Source organism: Eremomyces bilateralis (genome assembly GCF_010015585.1).
Source record: "Eremomyces bilateralis CBS 781.70 unplaced genomic scaffold P152scaffold_1, whole genome shotgun sequence".
Classification (NCBI taxonomy): Eukaryota; Fungi; Ascomycota; class Dothideomycetes; order Eremomycetales; family Eremomycetaceae; genus Eremomyces; species Eremomyces bilateralis.
In genome coordinates, this window is record NW_022985067.1 from 2,074,390 (window position 1) to 2,095,469 (window position 21,080).

Here is a 21,080-nt window from a genome sequence, read left to right on the forward strand (position 1 = left end):
ATGATATGCGATCCCAAGGACTACTTGTAGCTCGCCGTAATCCTAGGATTTAGATGTCTGCATCCAGGTTCTGATCGATGCCAGAAGGTGCTCGTGACTTCGTATCAACACAGACGAGCGCGAGGGTCCAGTCAGGAGATCCTGCCCCACCTAATTAACGGATTATTCCCACGTCATCAACTCACGCTTCTCTTCCTCAACCGGACAGAACATCCTCCAGTGAACTCATTCGAATAGATCGCTTATTCTATGTAAACATGGAATCCGCTCCATAAGTCGACATCACGACACTATGGCACCCTCGAAAGATTCCAATTCAAAAGATGAATCCACGTCGAATTGCACAAATCCATACGACCCATTTCGGGCCCTGAAAGGCTTCGTCAATTCCCAAATCCAGCTGATCACGGATATGACGGATCAATTTACTTCGAGCATCGACAAGGCAGAAGATTTACACCGAAAGCTCCGTGATCATGTTCGAGATGTGAAATCCGAATTGAACGATGGACCTGATGGGCCAGACAAGTCGACTCGACCAGAACGAGAGACACCATCCTCGCGATCGCAAGATTGGTGGCAAGAGATGTCGGCTTTCTTGGAGGAGGGTCGCAAGAAGGCACAAGAGGTCTATTCACTCCTTGAGAATGATTCGCGCAACGAAACATCCGAGTCGAGTCATGGCGACAGTCAGCTGAATCCAATCGAAACCTTATTGCGAGCCATAGAACACGAAGCAGAACGGTTTGAAAGAGCTATGGAATCCCATGGGGGCTTACGTGGGAGAGTACTGTACATAAACGAAGATATCGGGGCTTTCACTTCCACAGACTTTCTCTGGCAGAAGCTTTACGATCCGATGTCGCTTTCAATGATGCCGCCATTGACCCACGTTGATTGGAATAGAGCTTTTGAGGATCTCCGACTTGCCAGTCAAGGATCTCATATGACAGCTCACTCTCAATGGAAAGCATCGAACCGCGAGCAAAAGGCTGATTGGGACTCAAAGCGCCAGCTATGGGAAGAAGTTCAGGCGGGGAGCCAGCTCGCAAGAGAAGAATTATTCGAACCATTTGGGCTGTACAGACGGATTCGGGACACATTAGGTGATGTCTTTCATGAGAACCGGCCGGCGGAAGATTCATCATCCACATTGGATCCTGAAACGGAACTTGATATGTTTGATCGATTCCAAAAACAAGAAGATTACTCCCCTGATCAATCGACGGATGCTCGCGGAAGAATCATTCGAACTGTACACAGGGAGGAGGAACGTGTGTTCCCGGATGGGCATGTCGAGAAAAGATCTACCAAAAGTAAGATCTACGAGGATGGAAGTGAGGATGTTTCGGAGAACGTCGATGACAATGGAAGTCGCAGTACACAGGACAATCATGTGAATTCCAACAAGAGACTGGAAGAGGCGACGGGTAGGACATCGGGCAATGAACTCCAGCAAACCGATCAATCGAGTGACGAGTCCAGCAGCTGGTTCTGGAAGTAAATTGGCACAGGATAAATCATCTTCTCCACTCAATATCGGCCGTCTTTGACGCATTGTACGTTCATGCTCTGTGGTGTTGATGTCAAGGACTTTCTTCGTTCGAATCCGCTAGTCCCAGGCAGAATACTATCGGTTCCAGGACAAAATTACTACAGGAACTGGACTCCATATAAGCAAGACGATAGAGCCATCAATAGCGATGCTTCTTTGAGCTCTATCAATGGCCATTCTATCTTCTACTTGCAGGCAGTAGTTATAGAGTTCTTAGACTTATGGAGATGTCAAATCCCCCTTGTGGTATCGGATAACCCAGATTCCAGTTTCGTGAATCCATTAAAGATAACTTACACTATCTTGCTAGTTTCGTATAACTATATTTCTTTTCTTTTCTTTTTTTCACATCTAGATTTTGGGAGTGTTGTGAAACCGTAGCCCGCCTGTGGCTAGCCGCCTGTGGCTTGCCAATTCTTTGCAAACTCTTCTGCGACGTGCACTGTATCATCCTTCCATGATTCCATCCTCGACAGTCATCGACAGAGTTCGCGCCGTGTTGGAATTCCATCTCCTAATGTCAAGTCAAATTTATTTAAGCAGTCCAATTTTGGATACGGAGACCTTTACGCATTGCGAAGTCCAAAACGCTTTGTGGAGACTGAAGGCATTGATATACAACTCAACTTCCTTGCTGGAGGTCCTATTCAAGCCATGCCACAGTTCTGATACATTGCAGTAACACACTGAAGAGATGGATGATCATCTGGAAATAGGGTGTTCGAAATCAGTATAAAAACATGATGGTATCGACCTTTCTGCTCTGATCAACAGATCATCAGTTCACATCAATACATGTCCCGATACAACCATGACCAAACTTCCTCGTCTTACAACTGTGTTTTTCATCCTCCTGAATGGTATGTTATCCATTTTTATCGGCAATAGGTTGCGAAAACTAACGACATAATCCCTAGTGTCACTGATATCAGCCCAAAGGCACACAGTTCATCACTGGGCCATGTTCAAATGAAACCGACTGCGCCTCGGCATGCTGTGGTTTTCGATGCGGCAAATGTTCTGGCCCAATTGTTGCCCAAGAACGAGATGGCGGGTGCGGCTTTGGAGATGCAACACCAAATGATCGAGCTGCCCAACTACTTCGAGGCGGAAGCCCGCAAGGAGGAGCGGTTCCTGCGTCAACCATGATTACCCAACTGGCTCCAAATGGAACTGATGATGTCGCTGCCGCCGCAACTCCAGCCGTTGTCACAACCCCAGCCTTTGTCGCAACTCCAGCCGTTGTCGCAACTCCAGCCGTTCTCGAAACCCCAGCCGTTGTCGAAACCCCAGCCGCCGGTGTAGAGAACGGACCGGGGAAGCAATTCATCACCGGACCTTGCACAAGCGACGCAGATTGTGCTTCCAGATGCTGCGGATTCGACACTGGCAAATGTGCACGGCCTATCGTTGCCCAAGAGAGAGATGGGGGGTTGTGGCTTTCGCAATGCAACCCCAAATGATGATGCTGCAGCGGCCCTCCGTAGCTGATCTTCATAATTTCTTCTGGGGTGGAAGTTGGAACAAAAATGCTGTGCATTATCGCCCCGTCGAAGTCGATTGTGGCAATTTACTGTTGCCGGATCTTTCTTATGATCGGGTATAGATTGAAATTCAAGCTAGCAGTCAAAATATTGTCCTCATTGAGCCATTAATCAAGCCGTTTCAGATAGACCGTTCGATTAATTTGGAATGGCGTTCCCTGCACCTGCTTTGACAGATCAATGCATTGCATACGAATTCTTCGAAAGGCATGAAACAGCTGTATATTAGTGAAGAGAGGATAAATATCCGGATGCACAAAAGTAACTATTGTCTTCCAGTGGGCTGCACAGTACATTGAAAACCGGCACATTTCGTGACTTCGGATCCCTAGGAAAGTATATTCGTATACATTCGTATGTGTTCCTCGTTGGCCACTGTGTTGCTACTTGGCAGTTCACAAATATTGCCGTTCCACTCCGATATTATACCTACATAATTGATGGACCCATCATCTGCTATATACCAACGTAGGAAGACAAAAATTTGTGAAATGGAACATATATGGCTGTGCTCGGCCACACCATGAACTCCATGTTGTAGAAGGCTAACCCACGAAAACGAAGATGCTGTGGAGTACAAGATCGCTTGTGGCACTCGCTGCCAGTTTCACGACATTTGTACAGTCGTGTCCCGCTTGGACGGTTGGTCAAGAAGTCGAAACAACCAGTGGAAAGGTCAAAGGCATCGAATCGCCCTGGCCAGCCAATTCTAAGGTATCGGCATATCTTGGGATTCAGTATGCAGAACATCCAGAGGGACAGTTGCGGTTCGCGGCTCCAAAACGTTTCTACGGAAATGGATCTATCCCAGGAGACAAATTTGTCGGTTACTGTTTCCCATTCAATCATCCGAAGCTAACGAGCCATAGTCCGAGTAGGTCTCCATCAGTCAACAGGGGCGACACCACTGATTCATAAAGCGATTGCCTTCAAGGAGCAGGGGATGTTGGCTCAGCCAGCGGGACTTCAGCACTTGCGGCATATGGGGAAGGAATGGGAGGGGGGGCAGACCATGTCTACAGCGAAAAATGCCTTAGTGTCAACGTTTGGACAAAACCGCAAACCGGCGAAGCAAAAAAAGCGGTCCTTGTGTGGATATACGGAGGAGGTTCGTTAGCATAAAATCTCACGCATGTTAGGCTTACATTTAGTAGGGTTTTCCGCTGGGACTTCCAATGCACCATTCTATGATGGCGGTAAACTAGCCGCGGAAGAGGATGTTGTAGTCGTGAGCCTGAAGTGAGTTAAAAAAATTTCAAACCTCCATCACACTAACCGTGGATAGTTATCGCACCAATCTTTTCGGTTTCCCTGGTGCTCCTGGAATTCCCGAGCAGAACTTTGGACTTCTCGACCAACGAGTGGCTGTAGAATGGACACGAGACAACATCGCTGCGTTTGGCGGAGATCCTAATCGTATCACCCTCTTTGGAGAGTCGGCTGGTGGATCTTCGGTTGACATGTATGCCTATGCTTGGACGAAAGACCCTATTGTATCCGGCTTCATTGCTCAATCTGGGACCGCTGGAATCCTACAATCGACTGGTAACGTCTCCTCAGCATGGTACCAGATCTCGAGAAGTGTTGGATGCGGAGGGGTTGAAGCCGGAAATGCAACCGTCGACTGTATGCGTCAGGTGGACTCCGCAAAACTGATGGATGCCCTTGGTAATATCTCAACTGGAACCGGTATTGCTGGCGTAACGTCATTTGGTCCCATGCCGGATGAAAAGGTTGTCTTCAGAAATTATACCACCCGAGGACAAGCAGGAAACTTCATCAAAAAAGTGAGAACGACAATCTCCGAAATCATTGCATGAGCTAACACGCTGAAAGCCACTAATTGTAGGAAATACCGATAATGAAGGGGGCCTCTTCACATACATGGCATCTGCGGCAGCCGGCACGTCCAATTCCAGTGGATCCGGAGGTCTGAGTCTTCCTACACTCCCTGGGGGCTTTAATCCCATTGACTTGGTCTTGTCTTGTCCGTCGGGGCCAGCGGCGTTGGTTCGTGTGCAGAACAAGGTTCCAGTTTGGAGGTTTCGGTATATGGGAGTCTGGCCGAATACAGCCCTCTCTCCAGATACAGGTGCCTATCATTCGAGTGACGTGCCGATGGTCTTTGGAGCAACCGATCGTAAAAGAGGAGCTTCACCCAATACACCTGAACAAGAGGCAACCTCAAAATTCATCAGGCACGCCTGGGCAACATTTGCCAAAGACCCTGCAGCGGGTCTTCTCGGGCTCGACTGGCCGACATATGAGCCCGCCAGTAAGTTGATTATCATGCGTGTAGATCCAACGCTGACCCTTACTCCAGAGGATACATTGCTCCGGATTGGATATAATAATCAATCTACTTTGAACTTGGCCAAAGGCGACACATATGACGCTGGTTGCAACCTGCTTGGTGATTTGGGTGCTGGTCTCCCTGGAAGGAGACGAAGGCGCGTTTGAACTTGGAACTGAATTGAATGAGACAAGGCAAATGATGCTTGCAGTTGACATGAAAGAGCGTCCGTCAAGAACGTTTGATCATATGGCGGATCCAATGATCCATTTTGGAACAACCTTCAACTTTTGAACGTGACAATGTGACACAGCGCAATCGAGAGTAACACAAACAAGGACAAGGCTGAGGGCAATCGAATGAATGATGGATCTATCGCAAGGGTTTGACTCCAAATTCCAGAATGATATTATTCCGTACGTCCGTAAGGATGGTGTTAACGCTCGTACAACAATTCCCAGACGGGGAATCAGGGGGTGGAAGAAAGCTATTCCGACTCCGGCCATATGTATACATATCTCTGTGCGTGCCCTGTATGGACGTTGATCTAATGATTGCGACAACTAAAATCGGACCTTCTCACCTCACAGGGTCAACTTTCTCCCCTGCAAATGTCTAGAATAAAAATACGGCCGAGGGTCATAAATGGACCCAAGGGATGCGCAGCGTAGGGAGCAGAACCTCCCAAGTTTTAACAGCATAATTACCCAGTCACAGTTTGCTGATGAAGTCCTGAACCTTTGCGGCCAATCACAGCGACTTTTGATCTGACCGTGTGCTTGATTCATTCATCTGTGTATCTTGTATCATCATTGCCCTTGGGCGAACAGAGTCAAGCACACGCGCTTATTAGTACTGGTTTCATCGGTAGCTAAACCACTTATAATGAAATAAACAGCAGATGATATACTAAAGTACTAAGCCACAAGTCTGGTCAGCCACACATCACCACTTTCATCTCAGCTGAATACTACCATCTCTTAATCATCAACATGACCATCAAAATGAGGTCTTTCGGTAATGAAATTAGTGCCAATCGACGCAGAAACGACGATTGACAGATATTCAAAGATGTGATGGATCAGAGGTCCGCAGACCTGGATGCCTTGTGGCCTTGTGGCCCGTTTGCTCTGTAAACACCAGAACAGATAAACACCTCGCACACCTTAGATAGATTCCTCCTTCATAGCAACAATTCAATGTTTGCCTCACGATTGGAGATTCCCGACAGTGAGACTCTTACACTTTGTTGCTATCTTCTCTATGAGTGTTTACTCATTCGGAATATATTGATTGATTAAGAATCATTGAAATCAGCAGTTGAGCACTCTGATTAGTCACGCTGTGACTAGGACCCATCGAAAGAAAGACCCATAAAGAACCGGAATTGCCGAACCGACAAATCAAGATGTCAGAACCCCATCGATCCTTGTCAGCGTACAGATCGGATGAACACGAGTCGGAATTCGAGCCGCAGGCTCAGCAAGAGATACAAGATGTGGCCGACACTCCGCAGATGAAACACGCGGGAGTATACCTAGAAGACAGGCGGCAAGAGATCCGTCAAGGGAAAAAGCCTATTGAAGCAGGCACTGAGAGAAAGATCCTGAAGTTGGATCCGAAGAACCACTACTACCTTCGATTTGAAGAATCCGTAGTCCTCGATGCTGGAGGTGCGCCAGCGAAGACAGCTTCCGTAGGACTTCGAATCTTCCTTCGAAATCCTCATGGAGGAGACGCCGTTACTAGGCCGGAGCGCCTTGCGACCTTTTACACCGGCGATGCTTTCTTGCGTCACGTTCAAGATGACCTAAAGGGATGGTTTACCCTCGTTCTTCGTGCGGTGAAGAACTACCAAGACGAGCAGGAAACTATCACCGAATTATCAACACTAGTACGAGAAATGCGTGCGACGCCGACCAAGAAAATGATGAAGCCCACTAATGCTTCCCCTATTAAAAGAGAGGAGAAGTATATAGCGATGAATGACAAACTGATCCGTATGCGAGCTTAGAGAGATAAGTATAAGTCTTAGTAGAAAGACCTCTAAGCCGAGATCGCAGAACTTAAAAACAGGGTTAAAAACCTTAAGACCGAAAAGAGCTAGGCAGACCCTACAGAACGACGATATGCTGGCTTCTACGAATCTGAAGAGGAAGATCCCCTAGAGCTGCCTCCACTGAGGCCCCGAGCTCCAGCATCCTCCCCGGCAGTCGTCGAGTCTCGTTACACAACTCCTGGCACCAATGCCTCGATGTCTATCTCTACCAAGAAGCGTGCTGTAAAGCCTTTTCAATTCAAAGGCACCGATGCAGACAAGAAGCTATTTGACAACTGGAAGTTCATGGTTAACCATTGGTTCCGCCTCGACAGTCACCTATATACCACCGAAGAAGCTATAGGCTACGTTGCTTCCTGCACAGGTGAAGACGCATTCAGTGCGATCCGACGACGTGTCGAGTCAGAGGACGAACCATACATGAACGTGAAGGAACTCCTTACCGATCTCGAAGAAGTCTTTAGAATCAAACGTCGCATTGAGAAGGCGAAGAAGAACATCCGCGACCCTAAGTTTCACCAGAAGTACAATGAGACTTTCGACGCGTATTGGCCCAAATTCAACAGTAACTTGTCCGATATCCCACATCTTACCGACGAGGATAAGATCGCCTATCTCCGCGAATGCCTAAAGCGAGGAATGAAATTCGACATGGCCAACTGCCATACTAAAAACTTCAACGACTTCGTCGACGCGTGCCGTATAACGGAAGAGAATACCACCGATGCTCGCAACTACGGAGGACGCCAACGCGTCTCTGACTCACCACGCGGTGGGAGCAGAGGTCGTAAAAGCTACAGCAATGGCCATAGCAACGGCAACAGCAACGGAAATGGCTACAAGAACGGCCACCACAAGAGGTCCAGCAGCGGCAGCAGCCACAGCAATGGCTACAGCAACGGCCATAGCAGCAGCCATAGCAACGGCCATATCTACGGCAACAGCAACTTGTACTGGCCTTACGGCCGGACTAAATCCCAACGAGAGGAATTAAAGGCTGAACGCAGATGTTTCGTTTGCCTTAAGCCAGGTCATATGGCTAACGCAGACGACGCTCCGTGCAAGGGACAGAAACCTACTGAGATGACCGAGAACGTCCTCGCGTACGACACGGGGCAGAAGGCTCCTCACCCGAAGCCCCGAGTGGACGACTACCCCGAGTCATCCGATTCGGAAAACTGAAACCCTCCGGCGATAGTCGCGCCAGACATCCACCCGGCCTTTACAAATGACGAGCTCTGGGCACAGCTTGCGCCCAAATTGATTGAAGAAAAAGATGATTAGGACGACGACCTCATTGTATCATTAGATAGAGCGCTCAGTGGACTTCGCGTGTTTTGAAGGAGGGGGTAGTGTGATGGATCAGAGGTCCGCAGACCTGGATGCCTTGTGGCCTTGTGGCCCGTTTGCTCTGTAAACACCAGAACAGATAAACGCCTCGCACACCTTAGATAGATTCCTCCTTCATAGCAACAATTCAATGTTTGCCTCACGATTGGAGATTCCCGACAGTGAGACTCTTACAGTAGTAAAAACCACTAAGGAAGGGATAAAGAACCTGCAAATCCCACTAGACAAGATGATCCCAAAAGAGAAAATCGACGAGTTCAGTACCCAGCTAGTCTAGATTGTTATAGAGGCGGTCCTTCAAGACACCCCAGTCGCTAGGCTATCGGTATTCTTAAAGAGATGGTGGACAATGAACCTCACAGACCTTAAAAACGCGCATACAAGGGCGAGAAACGAAGCAGCCTTAACGCGAAGAGCAGGAACCCCTAACAACCGCCTAGAAGAGAAAGCCAGGGTAGCTAGGAAAACCTTCCACGATGCGATACGGAGATAACGAAGAACATGCTGGAAGGAATTTCTTAACGACAACAATAATATCTGGAAAGCCGCAAAATACCTTCACCCAGCCCAGTCAAGCGCGTTCGGGAGGATATTAGTCCTTAAGATAAACGAAGGGCTAGCGAAAACAGACTAGGCAATATCAGAGGAACTCCTTATACAGTTCTTCAGCCAACCGGCAGACGCCCTAGAGCTACCCGAAGCTAGAGAAGGACACTAACACCCATAGAAAAAGATTACCAAAGAGGAAGTACGAGAGGCGATCTATAGAGCAAAACCCTCTAAGGCACCAGGACCAGATGGGCTCCTACCAGCGGCCTGGCAGAAACTGTGGCCAGAAGTGGGAGACCACGTATATGTACTCCTGCAAGCGTCAGTCAGAGAATCGTACCTCCCAGAGCAATGGAAGATTGCGCGGATCGTCCCGCTTAGAAAACAAGGTAAACCAGACTACACCCTCGCGAAGGCATATAGGCCTATCTCCTTGCTTTCCACCCTGGGCAAGGCGCTAGAGTCGGTACTCGCAGAACGCTTATCTTTTCTAGACGAAATGCACGGGATACTCCCAAAAGCCTACTACGGAGCAAGAAAGCAGAGATCGACGACCGATGCCCTCCAGCTAGCTATAGAGCAAATCTACTAAGCATGGAAACAGAAGAAGATACTATCGCTAGTTACCTTCGATGTTAAAGGCGCCTTCAACGGAGTCAATAAGGGAGTACTATGCCAAAGACTTAAGGAAAGAGGAATCCCACTAGAGATTACAAGATGGGTGTACGAATTCTGCGGAAATCGGAAGGCATTAATCATGGTTAATGGCACTGAATCAGAAGTTATGGACATCGCCCACGCTGGTTTACCATAAGGGTCGCCACTCTCCCCTATCCTCTTTCTCTTTTATAACGCAAACCTCGTCGTAGGGAAGGTAACAGACCGCTCGGGAACGATGGCTTTTATAGACGACTTCACAGCCTGGGTAATAGGCCCAGACATTAAGAGCAATATCCAGCGAATCCAGGAACAAATCCTACCGAACACCGAAAAGTGGAGCCAGGAAAGCGGTGCGCTGTTCGAACCGGACAAGACCCAACTTATTCACTTCACCAGACGCCGGAAACGGGACGAGAACGAGCTCCTGCCACTGATAGTTATGGATAACGAGATAGCCCCAGCATCAGAGATTAAACTCCTTAGAGTTATACTAGACCAAAAACTTAATTTCTAGAGCCACGCGAGAAGAGCAGCGAAACGAGGGGAAATCGCGGCAATGGCGCTCCAGAGACTTAAGGGACTCAACCCGAAAACAGCGAGACAGATCTTTACGGCAACAGTTACACCGACCACCGACTATGGGGCTTAGATATAGTTCCCAGGATCGGCAGGTACAGTAGCCCACCATATCGAGAGAGCTACTAAACTAGGAGCGAGTGAAATCACGGCTATATTTAGATCGGCAGCGAGCGAGGTCGTAACCGCGGAAGCAGGAGTCGAAACAGTCCAGGAAAGACTCCACGAACTCACCCGGAAACACTGGATCAAGATGTATACAAAACCACAGAATCACCACGGATGGAGACTCATCAAGCGTCTGTTTAAAGCTAAGACACACAGATCCCCACTCGAAGCTACAGCCGAGCTCTTCCAGCACATCAATCTGAAATCGCTTAAGAAGACAGCAGGATTCGTCAAGCCGCCGTGGCAAGACCCGCCAAGAGTCATCATCGAAGAGGAAGCGGCCGCAATAACAAGGGCAGCCCAGCTCGGCCTTAGAACTATCTTTACGGACGGATCATATAGAAACGGCCTTACCGGCATCGGAATTCACGTACTAAATATCCTAGGACTCGAGAAATCTAGTATAATAGGATTTACACCGAGTATAGACGCCCTCTAAGCGGAGCTTATAGCTATTTCCGAAGCCATCTTAGAAGCAACCGCTAAGATCCCGGTAATAGGCTAGAACCTCGACTAATGCTATATCCTATCCGACTACCAGAAGGCCCTAGGCATGATCAAAAGACCACAATGGAAAAAGAGTAAACCCCTCCAGGAGATCTTCTAGAAACTAGCAGAGGCCAAGAAAAGGGGGTTCACCTTTACCTTCCACTGGGTGCCAGCGTACAAGGGAGTGCAAGGTAACGAGAGAGCTCACGACCTCGCCCAATCTGCCACTGCCACCGGATCTGGACAGGAAGAGCATACCATAGTACTAAGACATGCGATTAAGCAAGGAAGGAGCCACCCAGAGGTAAAGAGAAAGGCCTTCCTAGCCAAAAAGACCGTGCGTTTCGCGAAGGAGCTCGACAAAGCACTACCAAGCAGGCACATAAGAAAGCTCTACGACAAGCTATCGAGAGACCAAGCAGCCCTACTAGTACAAGTTAGATCAGGGTACTGCCGCCTTAACAGCTATCTCCACAAGATCGCGGCGGCCGAAAGCAGCGACTGCGAATGCGGAGCAACGGAGAGTGTCCACCACTTCATACTGGAATGCACGAAATGGGAAGAACAGAGACAGAAACTGAAGACAGCGGCTGGAGCCCGAGCAAGAGACCTGGCTTACCTCCTTAGAGCATACGAATCAGAAGCAAAAGACGGCCCGATCAAGCGCTGGTCCCCGAACATAGAGGTAGTTACGGCAACGCTACATTTCATCCAGGACACTAGAAGATTAGACCCCGGAACATGATACCCTCCTACACATTCCCTTCCATACCTTCCCCCCTATACCCTCCCTCCCATACCTTCCCTTCTACTAACTATATGGTCTTAATCCTCCGATCCGACGCTGTGCCCGAGTAAGAGCAGCGTCACTCTAGAATAGAACCTAGAGGAATAGAGACGTCCAGCAAACTGACCATCTTATTCCCATACCACAGTTATAATAATTTCCTATGTTAGAAGCAGATAATTAGAGAAGATAGAAGAAGGAGATAGAAAAATGGGGCACAAGGCCACAAGGCACCAACGCATGTAATTAGTCAGCTTAGGTGGTTCCCCAGTCCCCACATGGGCCTCGCCGAGAGGCCTGACGGGCGTATGAATCTCTCTCTCTCTCTCTCTCTCACATCGCGATCGCCCCCCCGCTTTAGCCCGTGTGATATGATTGGAACGAACTATAAAACTACACGCTCCGCGGCGTCCACTTCGCGTCCGCAGACACTGCCGGATTCTGACCTTGCGCCTGACTGAGTCCGATCGTTGAGTCTGGCTCGGATGGTTAAGACGGACGCTAATAGTCGAGACTTCACTCTGATTATCGAGACTGACTAATTTGATAACGCAAATAAATCCAACAACGATGGATTCTTTTTCAATATGCCTCCTATAAATGAAAGTGCAATTGCTGAAGCTATATAAGCTTTTTGAGATTGAGAATTCCCATCGATTCGCAAATTTGCGGACGCTTATGGCGTTAAGTACTCTACTCTCTAAGAACATATCTAAAAGGGCACCGAATCCCATCAAAAAGGGGCCGAGAAGTTGCAAAAGTTGTTAAAAGATTAAGAAAAATGGCTGGTCTAGCGGATTACGGAAGAAGACCTTTACGGGAGGGCCCCTTCGCATGCCCAGGTTCGCTAAATGGCAGAACTGATTGCGAAAGAAAATAGAGATAACACTCCCTGCGGCACAAATTGGACCGACGAGTTTCTACTCCGGAATCCTGAGGTAAAAACAATTATCGGACGGACGATCGAGGCTTCCAGAATAAATTCTGCCACAAAAGATGTTATTTCGGAGTTCTTTTCGGCTTATACACGCATTATCGAAAGGTACAACATTAAAACCCATAACCAGTGGGATTTTAATGAGCATGGCATCGCCCTAGGGTGCGGAATTAATGCCGCGTAATTGTACCAGTCTAGGAGAAACAAAAGAGGAGGAAGAACACGATATACGTGAAGATTCCTAAAGATAGAGAATGGGTCTCTGTCCTAGAATGCATATATGCAGATGGCCGATCAATTACACCCCTGACTATCCTTAAAGGCGAATCTCTGTAGTCGACGTGGTTCCCTTCTCGCGATATCCCGAACTGGCATTATACATCCTCAGAAAATGCCTGGACATCCAACGAAATTGGCTTACAATGGCTCGAGAAAAAGTTCTTACGGGAGGCCAAACCCCTGAACCAAAATGGAGAAGAAGACTCCCGAGAATAGCGCTTTTTGGTATGCGCCGGGCACGGTACGCATGCTAAGACCCAGCTCATGAAGTCGGCGAAAGATGGTAAGGTATTTATTTTATGTTTGCCGGCCCATTCTTCCCATGTCCTCCAGCCTTTAGATATTGCATACTTTTCGCCCCTGAAATCAAGATATCATAAAGAACTGAGCCGCCTGTCTTCGCTTGATGACTGTGCACCAGTCAAGAAGCATAATTTTAAAGAAATATATTATAAATCTCGAAATACGGCTCTAAATTCGCATAACATCCGTGCAGGGTTTCGTGGAACAGGAATGGTGCCCTTTAACCCAGCCAAAGTATTAAATAGTTTCGTAATTGAACGAAATTCGCACCGTAATGCCCAGTCGTGTAACCCCTGAACTAATTCCGTATATATATAGCACACCAAAGGGGCCAAAGGACATATATAAGCAAAAGTTTGAGGGAATATTATCGCGAGACTTCGGGGGATTCTAGGGGAAGTTGGCCAAGTCCCTGGCGGAGAAGAATACCGAAATCGCTACACTTAAAGCACACGTTCTACAACTTGAAAAAACTATTCAAGATCTAGGTGGTTCGACTACGAGGAAAAGGAAACGAGTCCAGCCTGATTTAAACGAAAGATTTGCTACAGTTAAGCAAATCGTTGCGTTGTAGGAGGCGGCCAAAGAAGCGGAGCGGAAAGCTGCGGAAAAGGCGGAGAGAATTTCAGAGCACGCAAATCTAGATTCGAGCACTTATGCTCTGTATTTGAACTAGATGTATAGAAATATATATGGTGGCTGTTTTATTTGTGTAACTCTAGGGCAATACGTGGATCAAATGGATTGTTTGTGGTGGCCGGAAACTGGGATGACCGGAAACTGGGTGCTTTGACTTAAGAGGTAATTATTATGAATAAATTCGAGGGATTCGTCGTCGTAGTGAAATTCGAACCGGACTAGGTAAGTCGCTATTATTCTAAAAGCAATTGAATTGGGAATATAAACCATATCATTCTATGTAGGATCATCGCATCTAAAATAGCGAATTCATTCCTTACTTTGTTACTTTATGGTATAACTATAACATGTTGACTCTTTGACCTATTATATAACTGCCGTAGTATCATGTCTTAAAGCCAACCTAGAACAATGGAAAAATAAGCCTTTTATGATGCTTCTGTGAATATAATTCGAGTACTCTTTTAACGGAGATTCGAAGACTGCGAACTCTAGCTTCGTTCCTCCAGGCTCTCTTTCAGCGACACCCGCTTGCGGGTTCGCATCTCTTGTTTTAAGAACCTAGTGAGACTGCTCGGATTTTCCTCTCTAAAGCTAATACCCCCGTGACCCCGTCAGTCCCTCGGCCAACGCTAGCATCGCTTCGGCGAAATCTGCGAATATCGCATCGGAGGTAACGGCACATATTGCCCGAAATTCTACCAGGCTTAAGGTGGTCTCTCTCGTTACTCCCCGTTACGCGCAGTAATAAACAAGTAGTTTTACACAGGTCAAGGAATGGTACTATTTATCGTCTATATATACTTCCGTCATAGCGCTAAGTTCAAGAGTTTAGCAGCCGTATCGCCCTCCCTTTTTAGTTCTTGTTTATTAATAAATCAACCAGATCGGTTTCCGTTGAAACATGGGTCCATCCTCCCCTAAGCAGTCCGCAAAGCCTGAACCAACAACGCAACTCTCGTCGTGGATTTCATCGGCGACTTTGAACGATATACCGGAAGAAATTCGGGTTCGTGCAAAACATCTGATCTTAGATGGCCTTGGATGCGGGCTCCTTGGTGCCCATCTGCCATCTTCTGAGAAAGCTGCTCGAGCTATCTTTGACCTAGAGCCTGTTGGCGACGCGACTGTGATTGGTTGGCCAGATAAAAAGCTCCCATCCCTTTCCGCAGCGCTTCTCAATAGCGCGTTCATTCAGGGCTTCGAGCTTGATGACTGGCACAGCGAAGCACCGATCCATTCCAACAGCATTCTGCTGCCTGCCTTGTTCGCTGCTGCCGAGCATGTAGTATCCAAAGATAACAAATCCTCGCTGGTTTCCGGATCCGATATTCTTCTTGCCACAATCATCGGATACGAGGTCGGCCCGCGTGTCGGCCTTGCGCTTCACGGTGCTCACGTTCTCACAACTGGATGGCACTCCGGCGCCGTCTTCGGGCCCGCAGTAGCAGCTTCCGCTGTTGGCAAACTGCTTGGTCTCACGCCCGAACAGATCGAAGATGCATTCGGGGTCGCGTGCACGCAAGCCTGCGGTTTAATGTCTGCACAGTTTGGAAGCGAAGTCAAGCGAATGCAGCATGGCTTTGCGGCCCGGAACGGCCTTCTCGCGGCATTCCTGGCCCAGGGTGGCTATATCGGGATCAAGCGCGTGTTCGAGCAGGAATACGGCGGCTTCCTCAAACAGTTCAGCTCCGGCAACGGCATGGAACCTCAGTACCTGGTGGACGAACTGACCAAGGATCTTGGTGTCAAGTGGCAGACTCAGGGCGTGCGCGTGAAACCGTACGCGTCTATGGCCGGCACTCATCCCACTATTGACTGTGTCCGCAAGCTGCAAGAGCTTTATCCGGAGCCGATGCAAAACTGGACCAGTGACATCGCAAAAATCACCATTGAGCTGGGCGAAGCGGCCTTTCATCACGGTGGCTGGAAAGCCATCCGCCCCCTCACAAGCACAGGGGCGCAGATGAGCAATGCCTACGTTGCTGCAACGCAGATTGTTTATGGGGAGGTGCTTGCGGCGCAATTCAGGCATGACATGCTGGAGAATGACAACCTTTGGAGGCTGGTCGATGTGACGGACTGTGTTTTGACAAAAGAAATAGGTGCTCCTCGTGGACGACAGACCGTCACGGTCGAATTCAAAGACGGCACCGTGTTGAGGCAGCGTGTAGATTCGGCTCGAGGAGTCGAGCCCCCTCTGTCGAACCAGGAGATTATCGAAAAATGGAGACAGATCACGAAAGACGTCATAGACATTGAGAGAGCCGAAAAGATTGAAAGGTTGGTTTTGGAGCTGGAAAAGTGCGATGATATCATGTTACTCCAGGGGCTGATGGGTGGATTGACAAAGAATCCGATAGCGTAATTAGTATAAATAATTCAATAATGATTATAGAATGACCATGCATAAAGGCGCTTTCGTGTGTAAGAAATCGAATGTGGGTGCGACGTGGTTTTGAACTATATTCCTCAGATTTTGGTAGGTCAATACCAATTCAAGTCTAGATCTTCAACTTCACCCCAATTCCAATTTGGAAGTTCTGAAGGATCTAATAATGGGTTTGGAAGTGTACCTTGATCGATAGACTCCACTTCGAATAGTTCGGCTATGTTTTGGTGTATTATAGTCTCCGTCGATACTGAGGCCTCGATGGATGATGATGCGGCATGTGTTCGATCCGTCTCAGACTCAACATACGGATTAGACTTCCCCCCGAATTCCGCTCGCCACCACCATAGACAGTCGAATAAGACGCTCATAGACTGGAAATTATCAGCACAATGATACCAAGACCCTTGTTAGACTCACCAGTCGACCGCGAAGTAGCAGCCGAAGACCGTCTATGGAACCATCTTTGAACTTGAATACTCGAGTACTTGACCAGAGTTGAGTTAGTATGATGGAAGTTCGACCATCTAGGTCATTGTTTTGAATTGAATGCTTCTTTGAAATCCGAATTGCTTCAAAGAACATATCCTCACCGGCGTCGATATCGATTTGCGTGCGCAAACTGCTTCTATGGACGCGAAGAATGCATACTGCAGCCAAAGCTATCGCGCGTGTTTGCAAAGCGTTGCAGTGATTTCCAAAGTCATGATACTTGTCCATTCGAGATGCTGATTGGATCATACTGCAAGAGATGACATAAAGCTGGAGAATTCCGGCCGTACGTTCGGCCCCTGGAGCCGCAAAGAAGTGAAAGCCTCGGATCAAGAGGCGGACGTTGTTGAGTGCAAAAGTGCCTACAATAATGTTAACAATCCGACTATGTTATCAAGATCGCAATATTTGTACAGAATGAATACATCTGTTTCTTGTTTGTGACTGCACTTACCTAGATCATTGGCTTCCACCGGAGAGATTTCTTGAGCCTGGGCATCGTAGAATAGTATTGACGAATTTAAAGAATCTCCATCCCTAGTGCAGTCAAGATCGGTGGTGTGCATTATCGATGCCAATGCGCTCGTCAAAACGCGATGCAAACGATATTGATATAGTATAATTCCAGGTAGACCATCTGAAATACTCAAATTCCTGTCGGCACAAACTGGATCTAGCGCCATCGGAGGAGGAAATCCGTCATGCATGTTCGTACTTGTTTGTATCAGTTGAAAAGCTCGACTTTGATGAAGTAAAAAAATACACACCTTTGGAAGACCGTGACACAGTGCGCCCAGAGACGGGCGCGGAATATTTTGTTTGCTGCAGGCTTTTTCAAAGCCACGCGCACAAAATCCTGATGCCTAGAGTAGTGCAGGCCTTGCTGTACAGCTAATTGCATAGCAGCACCTGCAATGGCAGGGTTCTGATCCCTGAACGTCGTGCTAATGGGTAAAGGCCAGAGACAGAGGAGAAGAGAAGCCTTGATGGTGGAAATGGCTTTGTCTGGATCAAATAGAGACTTATGTATGAAGTCTTTCAGTGGATTCGTAAGAGACTCGACGATAGTGGGGTCCTTTGCGTATCTTCTTGCTCCAACGTATACTATAGTCCAAAATAAGAAGTTGGACGATTCGTAGACATCATTGGGGTTTTTGTCGCCGTCGAAAATTCCCGGAAGAACCGGTTTATAGAATTGGTAAAACCTTGTTTAGTCAGGAAGGTTGATTGGCGCCAATTGAGGAAACATACATAGAAAAACACCCATTGATTTTCCGGGCACTCAACTCCACATCTCCTAATCGCTGGGAAATGGTTCGAGTTTCTTTACGGTCAGAATGCGTATGTTCGACAGTTGACGTGCCAACAGAAGGACTGAAAGCTGTACTGGCATCCGGTTCGTGAGGCCCTTCCGCAGTCATCAGGTTGTCCTGTGCTGGGGCTGTCGACACTGATAATGGAGTTACGCTCGGCTCAGAAAGAGGTTGGTCGAGACGAAAGAGCATGTCCTCTGGATAAGAAATGGCGTTTGGAAGCCGGTTGACAGGCAAAGATTCGGAATATTGATTCATGTTGGATTCGGATTCCCAACTTGAACGGCCATTAGGTGGCGGATTGGGCTGCTCTATTAGCATAGCTGAAGGAGAGTGATTTCTAGGAGGCGATCCATATTGTGCACGAAGTCTCTCCAGTTCGCATTCCAATTGGGCTTTACTATAGAAAGTCAACATCCGATATCTTTCAGGGGAAGTTGTCACCAACGTTTGCCTACTTCGCCTTTTGAACGATGTGGAGATAACACAGTCCCGACGCATATTCCGGCATCGGGAGCATGCACCATAATTGTCTTCATGAGCATCGCATCGTAGCTGGCTGAATAAGCAGAGAACAAAACCTCTTCGATCTATTTATACACACCTTCATCTGCCGACAGCCGTTACAGGCCCTCACCCGGGCCGATGCAGTAGTTGTACTAATTGTGGGAGGCGACATGTTACGCCGTCTCCTAGTCTTTAGCTCCTAGAAAAGACGGTAGGCCGGAGTCTGGAGATCACATGCATATTAAGAGCCAAAGTCGATTGATATTGAACTTTTAGGAACATGCACAGAGTACGATGTGGAGCAAAGAGTATAGAAGCCAGAATTACCTGGGAAGATGGCGGATGTCATGGAATTCTGTAGCATACATAGTCTCCACATTTCCTCGGCTGGTGAATTACCGGTACGGATGACTAGCGCATCCGTAAAGCTTGGCAGTTGGGTTATGTATCCAGCCTCGCACCTTTCTCTGGAGAAGACTCTTCAAGAAATAGTCTAATACAGAACACTGCCTCTTACTCGGCCCCTGCGTGACCCGTTGATCATTACAAACTACTCCTCACCCTCAGATGAACCTCCCAAAATCTATGCGTACGGAGTAATGCATTAGGAGCAACTGCATTTATTAGCTATAATTAGCCCAGCTTCTAAAGGGTTGATAATATATTAGGAATATATTCCTAATTCATTTATAATCTATTAGAAGAGTTTCCCCAAAGCTGTGACCGTCCAGAATGCCTTCAAGATCCATTGAAAATGCATTCCATTGGAACTTACTCCGTACATCTTGCCCCCTAAGGCTCCGTGTCCAAAGGTCGCGATGGCAGAGCACAATAGGATTGATAGATGGGCTGGATAAGTTAGGAATGGATTCTACATATTTTCTAAATGACTTATATTCTTGCTTAACGACATCTTGATGAACTGGGTGGTAAGAGAAGGAAGAGTTCATCTGAGAGAGTGAGAGTAGGCATTATCACCTGAGTGTGGATGGTCTGTGTCTTCTAGCAAAAACGTATTACGTATACGGATATGGCCGACTTGGGAGCTTACAGTTCGCCCACTCTCCAGATGAATTTTCGCATGAGAATTGCCAAGCCGGCGATAAGTTTTGCCAAAAGACTGAGTGGGCGAACTGTCGCATTTCGCGGGGTGATGATTAAGCACGTTCGCTGCTTAAGCTCAGGTGCTCTAGAGTCACAACGCAAGTTGGTATTGACGATTCCCATTGTCTCTTCAAAAGGAGATCTAGCTAGCAAGTCAGTTGAAGATAGTTAACTTTTTACAAGGGAAAAGACTAAGCGGTCCGAAATAGGCTTAGCCTAGGGGTAATGGGCAGTGAAAAGAATGCTAGGGCAGTAGAAACCAACAGGGGTATCTTGCGACACGAACTGTAGGCTCAGAAAGTGTCAAGATCTGATGTCATTACTTAGTCATCCGTTTCCCCGCTTCGGCTATTACTTAGTCATTCGTTTCCCCTCTTCGGCTATTACTTAGTCATAGGTATATCTACCTCGTTCGGTACTCTACTTCTTACAGAAATACAAGCACTTTACATTCTTCGTCACGTAACCTATTGCTTCCGTGTGGATAGACACGCTAAACTATCAACAGAAAGAAAGCCACCCCCCTGACCTCCCTCGATCTTGACCAATTCCACCAACTCGATGCTCACGGAATTCTGTGACCATTTAACAAAGAAACAAGAATACATAATACCAAACTTGCCCACCTGGACACATATAACAATCATTAGTGATTAAGCTCCGCTGGTAACATGCAATCCCCTCCCTCTTCCCCAGGGGCATGTGAACTATTACATGTAACCAGTGGTGCTAGGTGCTCTGCCAAAATTATTTCAGAGAGGTCAGAATAGATACTGGTATGCTTCAAGGTCGCGAACGCTTACTATTGACCTGCCTCTGCTAACGAATGATCATGCTTCCTTGTTTCAGTTCGAGGCTGCCACATTAATACTTTGCTCGACGGACTATATTCATAGCCTGACCTTAATTGTAGTTGGGTCATTTTAGGCACATCGCATGTATCTTCATCGTGTCTCACCCTAGGAGCAAGACGTACCGTCAATCTTTTTCATAAATCGGTGCATCTAACTCAACTCCATCCCTTTCCCCCCTCAATGTGTGTCTTAGGCAGTCTATGAAGAAAACAGGGAGAATATTAGGTCCC

General features: G+C 47.5%; 8 protein-coding genes across 8 annotated transcripts; 7 read left to right on the top strand and 1 right to left on the bottom strand.

Annotated features, from left to right (window-relative positions):
* Window positions 1-184: 184 nt before the first annotated feature.
* P152DRAFT_454143 (uncharacterized protein) lies at window positions 185-1,824 on the top strand. The gene has a single exon (XM_033678534.1). The coding sequence runs from the start codon at window positions 293-295 to the stop codon at window positions 1,502-1,504; it is 1,212 nt and encodes a 403-aa protein (XP_033539189.1). The 5' UTR covers window positions 185-292; the 3' UTR covers window positions 1,505-1,824.
* Window positions 1,825-2,366: 542 nt separating this feature from the next.
* On the top strand, window positions 2,367-3,018 carry P152DRAFT_445625 (uncharacterized protein; the record flags this gene model as incomplete). The annotated part of the gene is made up of 2 exons (XM_033677867.1): window positions 2,367-2,415; window positions 2,495-3,018. The coding sequence occupies 2 exons, from the start codon at window positions 2,367-2,369 to the stop codon at window positions 3,016-3,018; spliced, it is 573 nt and encodes a 190-aa protein (XP_033539190.1).
* A 498-nt stretch (window positions 3,019-3,516) lies between these two features.
* P152DRAFT_487264 (alpha/beta-hydrolase) lies at window positions 3,517-5,789 on the top strand. Its single transcript, XM_033682094.1, has 6 exons — window positions 3,517-3,967; window positions 4,055-4,207; window positions 4,254-4,338; window positions 4,385-4,886; window positions 4,936-5,374; window positions 5,423-5,789. Exons 1-6 carry the CDS (start codon window positions 3,664-3,666, stop codon window positions 5,557-5,559), a joined length of 1,620 nt encoding a protein of 539 aa, XP_033539191.1. The 5' UTR covers window positions 3,517-3,663; the 3' UTR covers window positions 5,560-5,789.
* An 884-nt stretch (window positions 5,790-6,673) lies between these two features.
* On the top strand, window positions 6,674-7,406 carry P152DRAFT_478519 (uncharacterized protein; the record flags this gene model as incomplete). The annotated part of the gene is made up of 1 exon (XM_033681658.1): window positions 6,674-7,406. Exon 1 carries the CDS (start codon window positions 6,801-6,803, stop codon window positions 7,404-7,406), a length of 606 nt encoding a protein of 201 aa, XP_033539192.1. The 5' UTR covers window positions 6,674-6,800.
* A 240-nt stretch (window positions 7,407-7,646) lies between these two features.
* On the top strand, window positions 7,647-8,712 carry P152DRAFT_478520 (uncharacterized protein; the record flags this gene model as incomplete). Its single annotated transcript, XM_033681659.1, has 1 exon — window positions 7,647-8,712. One exon carries the CDS (start codon window positions 7,647-7,649, stop codon window positions 8,631-8,633), a length of 987 nt encoding a protein of 328 aa, XP_033539193.1. The 3' UTR covers window positions 8,634-8,712.
* Window positions 8,713-12,653: 3,941 nt separating this feature from the next.
* P152DRAFT_427508 (uncharacterized protein) lies at window positions 12,654-13,151 on the top strand (the record flags this gene model as incomplete). Its single annotated transcript, XM_033677300.1, has 1 exon — window positions 12,654-13,151. Exon 1 carries the CDS (start codon window positions 12,882-12,884, stop codon window positions 13,149-13,151), a length of 270 nt encoding a protein of 89 aa, XP_033539194.1. The 5' UTR covers window positions 12,654-12,881.
* A 1,775-nt stretch (window positions 13,152-14,926) lies between these two features.
* Window positions 14,927-16,760, top strand: P152DRAFT_23200 (2-methylcitrate dehydratase PrpD). Its single transcript, XM_033674564.1, has one exon. It carries the CDS (start codon window positions 15,093-15,095, stop codon window positions 16,554-16,556), a length of 1,464 nt encoding a protein of 487 aa, XP_033539195.1. The 5' UTR covers window positions 14,927-15,092; the 3' UTR covers window positions 16,557-16,760.
* P152DRAFT_454146 (uncharacterized protein) lies at window positions 16,485-19,201 on the bottom strand. Its single transcript, XM_033678535.1, has 7 exons — window positions 18,990-19,201; window positions 18,834-18,940; window positions 18,324-18,785; window positions 17,840-18,277; window positions 17,527-17,786; window positions 17,001-17,434; window positions 16,485-16,954 (listed from the first exon to the last, which is right to left on the bottom strand). The coding sequence occupies exons 1-7, from the start codon at window positions 19,062-19,064 to the stop codon at window positions 16,676-16,678; spliced, it is 2,055 nt and encodes a 684-aa protein (XP_033539196.1). The 5' UTR covers window positions 19,065-19,201; the 3' UTR covers window positions 16,485-16,675.
* Window positions 19,202-21,080: the final 1,879 nt, after the last annotated feature.